Consider the following 9,691-nt stretch of genomic DNA (forward strand, 5'->3'; position numbering starts at 1 on the left):
ATTATTGAAATGTTTGTTATTTATGAAATAAATTAGGAGTGAACTTGTAATTCTTAATATAAAAAACTACTTTCATTGCATATTATAAAAACTGCTTGAATAAAATTTTAAAGAGCAGAAAAACAGTCCCGAAATGTCTAATCCTTTCAGGATACAGCTACGGAAGCTTTCATTTACACAGCAGAACCAAGAAAACTGGCTAATTGAGGAGAAGCCATAGTTTGTCTGAATTTCAGCAATAAAACAGAAAACTAATTTTTTTTGCAGAAGCTTTATTAGCTACTGCCAGTTTATTTCGGTTAATTTTTAATATACACATTTATGAATACCAAATTGTTATTTAATTGCATATGTTATTTTGTCTATGCAAAAGCAAAAAAATAATAAAAGGATTTTATTTACAAATATTTAGCCGAAAATGTCCGTGCAAAATACACACTGTTAAATTTTACATTGTTAGTTGCGAATTAAATTTCTAATGTATACCCATCATGCCCAATATCATCATATCCTGTTCTTTTGAAACTCAATGCTATATCACTGACTCCTTTTCCGCCTTTCGTGCCACCATACCTAAAGACGTTGCCTAATCCTAGACCTTTAACTCCCCCGCCATAACCTGACCTACCATGAAGGCTTTTCATTCTATTTCCATATTCAATACCGTCACCATATCCTAGACCTTTTAATCCAGTTCCATATCCAAAATCATTATTAAATGCATGACCTTTCATTCCTCCATTTCCATATCCAAAACCAGCATCAAAACTTTGGCCTTTTATTCCTCCAATTCCATACCCAAATCCATTACCAAATCCTTTATCCATTATTCCTTCAGCTCCATACCCGAAACCATTACTATATCCAAGACCTTTCATTCCTTTGTGACCCAAATAGGTACCCAGTTCCTGGCCTTTCGTTCCATCTTCATATCCTAATCCATCGTCGAAGCCTTGCTTTATTCCTGCAAATTTTCCAACACTAGTTTTTCCTGCATCTTTCTTACTTCCACCAGCTCCATCTCCAAATTCGTATCCGATGCCAAAGTAGGGATGTGCTGAAGATATCATCTGAACAGCAGCTGGATTTTGACTAGCTGTACCAGGCTCATTAGTCTTCACTTCAGCTCTGAATCCATCTTTGTCTGCAATATAGTCTACCTGACGATGCAGACGTTGAGAATCTTGGTAACCATAGCTACCCTTGATAAATTTCTGTCCATCTCCAGTCTCTTGCCTATGCTGATCACCAAATTTATCCTTTACGGTATAACCGAATGAATAAGGATGAATCATATAGGGCTGAAATTAAAAAAATATAGATTATTGTTAAATGAAATGAATTTCATATCTAAACTAGTCAAAGCTAAAAAGTTGATATAATAATAAAAAAAGTGCACAAAAATAGTGAAATTAAAAATAATGTAATTTGTAGTTCACTTTTCATATATTTCATATATTATTTAATGTTGGTTATTTGCTTAATATCAAATTTTAACCTATGGCATCAGAAATATACTTCATTCCCTTAAACTGCTTAAAGGCGATACAAGTTTCTTAGATAGTGCATAATTGTTTTTTCCTTAAAAGAATTTTCACACTAAGTTATAATTTAAAGCTTCAAAAAACATTCACACTTCCAAGAAAATTGTAGACCAAGATATAATGCCGATTATCATGCAACGAGCAAACTTCTTAAATCATCATTTTTATACAAGTATTTTTCAAATTTTGAGTAATTAATATTTGCTTTTAAACTAAAATAGTAGTTCCTCCTCTGACTATTAAAGATGTTTTAACTACGACAACTCCGTAACTATTTACTACCTTATATCGCAGTGAGTAGATAAAGAGCACATATTTAATATAAGAAATTAAGGAAAATGGCTTCACAGCATCAAATCATGAATATAACTCCAGACTGTGAATAAAAGATCAAATATGCAGCGTTTCCAATGGTACTATTTTTAAAAGAAATACGAGTATTTAAGTTGCATTCTTATGCATAATGGTTAGTAAAAAAGAGCTCTTTAGCTTTTACAGACTATAACAAGGCAAACAAAGAAGCATAATGCGAAACTTTCCATTACTCATGTTTTAGATTACATAACGTTTTTTTAGCAATTTCGTCTATTCTTAACTACTATAAAGAAAGAACATATTTTCCTACTTTCCACTCAAATTTACTAAATAAAAATATAAAATCTGAAAAATGAGAAGGTGCACTTATTTTATAACATTATTTGCTGAAACTGCAGTCAATTATTCTAATTTTGTACCAATATCTTGAGTGAGCATACATACCTTTGAATTGTAGTTTTTGGTCTGAAATTATAAGCTGAGTATTCTACATTACTAATTATTTTCGCTCATAAATCATTACATATATAGAAGGAGACTAATCAGTTGCTGTCTCTTTCACTTTAAATGGCTATATTAATTCTTTTGTTTGAAATAGTTCTCTTCTTTAACACTTTTTCTTTTTAATTCTATATTTATATATTTTATGTATTGTATATAAATGTTAATTAATACAATTTATTTTTTGTTTTTGAAATAATAAAAAATAAAAAAGAATGAAACAAGCAAGAAACTTTCAAAACAAAAGAGATTACGGTCAAAAGTGGTGAATCTTTATTTTAGAGATGCCATATTACCCGATTGTATAATCGCAAAATGGCGCAAGATTTGAAGGGTGGGAGGAATTATTGAATACTAACGGAAAAAATGCGTATAGTAATTCTGTAATTATATCAAATAATTCAACTCATAGATAAATACATTTTTTTCATAGTTTCATCATATCTAGTTCAGCTTTCTTTTTTAAATCATCCTTATAGCCAGTTAGATCTTTTCAAATAAAGCTCGAATGTACTTCATTCCCCTTCTATTTTTTTTTAAATCTATCCTAGAATATGAATGTTTATTATTGCTCCAGTGTTGTAGCTTAAGATTTCTTCAGGCAATTTAGCAGCTGTATCTATTGTTCCCTCGGCCTGGCATCAAGTAATTTTGGTTGAGCTTGACGCTAAGTAAATGTTAGTTGGTAACGTTTCGTTTCTACTGATACTTGAGGATTCGACGTCTTCGAATTATGGCCTCGTCGCCTGATTTGCTCATTTTCATCACTTTCAATTTATTCAATGATTTCATTTTCTGAAAGAGTGATTAATGAATTCTTTGTATCAAGGTTCTTTTGTATTAAACTGCACTTGAAAGTTCTTGATGCTACGTTCAAAACATTAATAAATTTTGCTCAAATAAATTGCCTCGTTTATATTTAATGCTTTGAATTACTCCTTGATCCATAGTTGGATCAAAGTTGTTACATTCGATGGATACAGTAGTGTTTGTTGCTGGGATTTAAGAGGCCATAGAATATGCTGATGGCTTTTAAAATTTATTTTAAGCAACTGGTAATAAATGGTGCGAAAACTGCTTTTCGAATAACTCTGTTGTTATTGAAGTGTTTGACTGAACTTTATAATTTATGTACAAACCAAAGAGATCCTTAAGCATGAAACTGCTCCAAGAAATTGGTGTAGCATTACTAGACGGCATAATGAACAATAAAACAAACACACATGTATTACGACCATCACATCGCGAAAGACCAAATGAGTCGGAAGAATGTGCAATGGAGACATCACGCTAATAACGGGTATGATACTCTCTAGCTGAAATGCATGCTTGACTACGCTGAGGCAATCTAGCAATAGTGTAATTGATCGCTTACTACAGCAGTAGTGCTCATTCTTGTAGTAATGCATGTCGGAGCTCGTGAAGTGTGCCTGACGACACACTTTGACCTGATATTCGCCGTTCCAACACGTCCCGCACATGCTTTATGAGATTCAGGTCCGGTGATCTAGCAGGCCACGGCAGATGTTTTCACTTTCCATATATCTCCGCACCACTCGAACTCTATGCGGGCGGGCGTTATCGTCCATAAGTATCCCGTCGGTACTCAGTGCAGCGATAAAAGGACGCACAAGAGAGTTTAGAATTTCATCACGATATCGCGCGGCTCTGTTGGAATCACGTAGAGGTCGGTGCGGCCATTCATTGTTATCCCAGCCAATACAAGTAAGCCTCCTTCTCTGCAGTGATCTCGTTCGACGACATTTAGCTCCCGATATTGTGCCCCTAGCTCTCCCAACATGATTGCCTTTCGGAGATCGCCCTGTGTGTTAAATCTACACTTATCCATAAAGATTACGTGGCCCCACTGCTCTGGTGCCCAAATGCGATGTGCATGGGCCAATTTATCCATGTTGTGACATTCGCTGAGGACAGAGGAACAGAAACCACAGGTCGTCGGGTGTATAGTAAACCTAATAATTTCAAACATCTTATACTTAATCCGCTGTCATTTCAAGTGAACACTTCAAGGAGGTCAAGTTTTCTAATTCATGCAAAATCCGCTACAAGAAAAAGGATCTGCAAAATTAAACCAAAAAAATAAATCTGCTTATTTCTAGTTTTCGTTCTCTTCCCTTAACTCATGTATAAATACAATAAATCTTTCCTAAATTGGTATATGCAGTTGTAGAATTCAGTAATTAAAATAAATACAAGACTCACTACGCTAGTGATTGTTTAAGGATATTGAAATATGCGTATTATCTTATAAATCGCTGTGCTGTATATATTTTTTACATGTTTATGCCTCATAAACTGAAGAAAAAGATAGCAAATTCAACTAAACTGCTTATTATATAAACTATGCAAACTGTTGTGTTGCATAATCCTTAGCAACATAATCCTTAGCATTTCGTTCGTTAAATATTCTGTAATTCTTCTTATTCTTTCAATAAATTGCCAGTTTCCTCCTAATTTAATGCAATCACATTGAATTGTTAAATATTTTGCACTTTTATGTTAATACAGTCAATTCCTATAAATTGCTTAAATAATAACAACATCATAAGGAATTATTGTCTTCTCTTCATTTGGGCTCTCGATGTAAGTCGTAACACTTCCGGCGCCCAGTCGGAAGATCCGTAGCTCAACACTCGGCTGAGATACAGATGATTTTTAGTGTTTCATGCTATGAAGAACCAAATAATTCTACAACCTAGTCAGTTGAAAGTATTTTTAAAAACAGTACTACAGAATTATTAAATCAGTTGAATCTTAGCACTTTATATGTATCTAAATTTCGAATATTACTATGATATGGATAAATCTGGATCCTCGGTTCCATTTATTATGCATAAAATTACACTTAAAAAACGTTTGGCTCCACTGAATAGCTAAGTCACACTCTTTTCCTATTGCCGGGACATCCTCTGGCAGTTTCTTGTTATGTGATTAATTTCTCCATAATACAGAGAAGACTCGTCGCTACTTCTTTGATTTACTGAACAGTTGTCATTATTTAAGTCAAGCAAATCATTTCCATAAATACTAAGTCTTTCAGTTATTTGTTATGTTCCATTGATGGTAAACAATATTTTACACTTCATAGAAAAGAAACAATTTTATTAAATCAAACGTAATGATTAATAGTGTTTAAAAAGCATGCAACTAATACATTAACTTTCTCTGCAAAATAATTAGCCCAAATGGGAGTTAGCCCAGATGGCGTTAGCCCTTTCGTTTCGGCATTTTGTGTTAGTTCACTATTTCACTTTTCAAATTGTTGCCACCAAATATTAGAGCCCTGAATTATATATAAAGAAATTAAATAATGAAGAATCTGCATAAATGTATGCCTGTTTCTGGCACTGTGAAAAGACATCGATACATAGAGACATCAACTTTTGAATAACATAGTCTTCCACTCGAATATGAGCATATGGAAGCCCGAATTTGGAATTTGTTTTATTATCTACTAGCAGAAGTATCCGATGACAGTTAAGTTAAATTGAGAATAATGTATCTGACAACAGAGAGAACGATACCGCGGTAATCCATCTCTAATAACGATCAAAAATACTATTCATAGTCATACATTTTTCAGTCTGATGCGACATGGGACTCACATAAAATATTTCGATAAAAAAAAAGCTAATTCTCTCTCATTATATCAGCAACAATGGCACGCAGTTTTTAATGATTTTCGTCTTTCTAATCAAATGGTCGTAAAAGCCCAAGTTCCATCCAATATTTCACTTATATTCAACTAATGTATATTAAATGTAGGAAACATTTATCATAATTGATCATAAATCAATAACGCGAACAAACAAACATACAAACAGACATTTTTTTATATGTATAGATGTTGTAAAACTTAGAAATTTTTGATTAACAAACTCTACAATTTGAAAGCGAGCAGTAGCAACACTTTTCGAAATAAAGCATTTTTATCTCCAATGCGCGAGACAGTTGCCACTCGGAAAAATGAGTGCGAAAGTTAGCGCTTTCAGAGTTTTTAATTAATATATCGGCTGATTAAAGTCGTAAAAAGATGGAAATAGTCTAAATGGCTTCCCACGAATTTTTGGAATCGAGAATAATGTATTTGATGTTTGGCAATGATATTTTTACTTCATCATAAAACTTAGAAAACTTAGCATTTTTTTAAAGGGGGACCTTGACCTTTTCCAGGATCTAGAAAAGAACTGTAGAAAGTTAGGTGACGATAGCCATAGAAGTGACTGAGTTATTAACGAACAGACTTTCTTCTTTATATATATATATATATATATATATATATATATTACATTTTGTAAAACTTTTACGAATTTTTGATTAACAACCTCAACGATTTCAAAGCGTTGCATTAACATTAACATCGCGTGCAACCTTCAGACACGGATATTTTATGCGCAAGGTTTCATTACATTTCTTACTGATATTATGTTGGTAGCGTAACAGCGCAGACAATATCTAACGGTATTTTGCGTCGAATGACTTTGAATGTCTGTATCACTTTTCAAATCCCCTCTTGAATCCTCGGTGAATAAAACGCCCCTTTGGGCATAATATAAAATTTGAAAGCTTTCAGACGTTTTTATTATTTTATAGTAAGTTAATTTGACTCGAATTGTAATATGAGATGTATAGTAAACACTAATTTAGAAAATGCAGTTATTTTTAATTTACAAAATTTCTAATCAAAAATTTAACTAAAATTTTTATTGTAAACCCCGTATAAAGATGTATACTTTTTAAGGAAACGAATTAATCAGCATTTTTAATTATTATTAGAATTGACTTTAGAGAAATGGAAATGGTTTTCATATTATAAACCGTCAATGGAAAATCGATGTGATGTGTATTTTAAAACTTTCAAAAATACAGGCTACAGTAAATATCTTGTACAGTTAAATCAAATGCTAGTCTATCTTTGACTGCCAGTCTACTTTCTAATTTGAATTTAATTGTTATTTTAGTTACATTGCGTAAGTGCTGGTTGATGCTGTTATCACAAGAAGTGCATTTATGTCGAAAGCTTGTGTTTAAATAAAAAGATTCTTTTAAAACCCTTTCAAAACTTTATAATTAATTTCACACACAACGATAATTCGCTTATCATCTTATTAGGGTTTGGAAGTAGGGTATGCTCACAGAGCAAGCCAAACTCTGTGATATTAAGTAAGAATATGAGTTACAATAAGACATGGGCAGCTTAAATGCAATTGTACTGAACAGCTATTGCTCTATAAAGTTTCGCGTTTCCAGTTACCATATCGAACAGATTTTCAGAAATTTAATAAGTATTTTTTCTCTTTTTGTCGAACCAAAATAGCATATTATTACAATTTCTACAAATCGCCGATCATTCAGTTTGAGTAATGGTATTTTGTGAAGAATGAACTCACGATGAGGTTGCTTTGGCAGATTTTATTCTGTTGTGAACTAGTTTGGCATGATAACTACCACATCAAATAGTACTGACATAACAACTTTAGTACTTTTTTATCATTAGTTCCTGTCCATAATCTCATTAATTTTTCCATAAACTGCTAACATATTATTCTTTCTGTTTAAAAAAATATCAACATTTTTTGGGCTAGAGAGCATTACAATTTCTGAATAGTTGATATATGCTCTTTATCCATTTAACTTGATATTTTGATCTTTAAAGTGGAAAACATACAAAACAATATCAAGTAATTATTTCATATTTTAATGCCATGGCAACGCTATTATGAGCAAAAACAGGTATGAGTGATTCAGGCAGATCTTAAAGCAGGACATTTATATTTTGATATTTAGAAATGTCTATAGTCAAATCTTTCCATTTTCGTGACTTATTACGTTCGCAGCGTGCATTACCCTGCAGTACCAAGAAATATTCATTCACCTTCCTTGGTTAGTTGTTAGTTCTCGCATTTGTTATTAGCCTTAAAGCAGATCATCTTTGAATTTGTTACTAGCCTTAAAGCAGATCATCATATGCTTTCTCACCTCTGAATTGCGAATTTTAGCAGTTCTTTTCTAGCTAGAGCTTGATTGGTTGATTTAATTATGGCAAAGCACTCTAAGATTATCTGCCTAAAGGGAAGCATACCTTCGTGGAGGACTTCCTGTGGAAAAGTGGCTCGTATACATGTAACACATGGGCCTCCTAGCTAACGGAAAAGACTAAAGTATAGTGAAGATTTTTAAATAGATTCACATTAATTAAGACACAATAACACGCCGAATAAATACTGATTCAGAAGTCAAACAACAAAAATCAGCGTTAATTCACAAAATTTTCACAGGACTAGTTTCGATGGTTTTACCGAACCATCATCTCCAGCTGCAAAACCGCAAATGAAAAACCGCAAATTTTTCATTTGCGGTTTTGCAGCTGGAGATGATGGTTCGGTAAAACCATCGAAACTAGTCCTGTGAAAATTTTGTGAATTAACGCTGATTTTTGTTGTTTGACTTCTGAATCAGATTCACATTATTTACGATCAGATAGAACTAACAACACTGCAATTTTTGCTTTGATTTAATTCGGCCTTAAAAAAATGTTTAGCTTGTGTATAAAATGTAAATTCGTAACTAAAATAAATAACGCTGTTCCATCCGTCAAAGAACAACTAATCATATTATTTTTAAATATCCATTTTAATAAAATTTCTGTGTAGTTAGTTATAGTGATATAATTATATATACTTTTTATTGAAAAAGAAATATTTTATGCAAAATACTTACACTCATAGAAACTTGAGCAAAAGAGAAATTTATAATAATAGTAAGGCCTGCCATCTGAAATTTAAAAAGTATGCTGTAAGAATAAATATAAATGCGTATTTTTTATAAAACCAACGCAATGAACTTAAATGAATATTTAGAAACACTGCAACTAAACTTTTGTAGATGCATTAAGGGCAATGGAAATGGATCAAAGATTTTAAGGTTCATTTTCAGTTTCAGTAATATTTTATATTACAGGGTAAATACGTAATTCAGACTGCATTAAAGTTAAGAACTTTTATTTATCGATAAATTTTAAATATCAAGTTTAAACTTAATGTAGTTAAACTGCTGAAAATCTAGACTGTTTTTTATAAAATAAGAAATAAATTCCAAAATAATGTTTTTATTATTTCCAAAATAAAAAAACAATTAATTAAAAGATATATGTTTTATGAATATTCTCATTAAAATGCTCTTAATTAAAGTATTCGGATTCTTAAGGAACTATGCTTAATCGTTCTTACATTTTTCATTAACGAACGTTAATAATTTCTCCGCAAAATTTCCTTTAACTTATTTAAACAATGAGATACATTCCGATGACC

At 32.0% G+C, this 9,691-nt stretch overlaps 1 protein-coding gene across 1 annotated transcript; it reads right to left on the reverse strand.

Annotated features, from left to right (window-relative positions):
* Positions 1–310: 310 nt before the first annotated feature.
* LOC118181477 (uncharacterized) lies at positions 311–1,295 on the reverse strand. Its single transcript, XM_035350624.2, has one exon. It carries the CDS (start codon positions 1,293–1,295, stop codon positions 468–470), a length of 828 nt encoding a protein of 275 aa, XP_035206515.2. The 3' UTR covers positions 311–467.
* Between the last annotated feature and the right edge of the window lie 8,396 nt (positions 1,296–9,691).

The sequence above is a fragment of the Stegodyphus dumicola genome, chromosome 9 (assembly GCF_044657685.1).
Source record: "Stegodyphus dumicola isolate Sdum_Otavi_A_Nest chromosome 9, ASM4465768v1".
NCBI lineage: Eukaryota > Metazoa > Arthropoda > Arachnida > Araneae > Eresidae > Stegodyphus > Stegodyphus dumicola.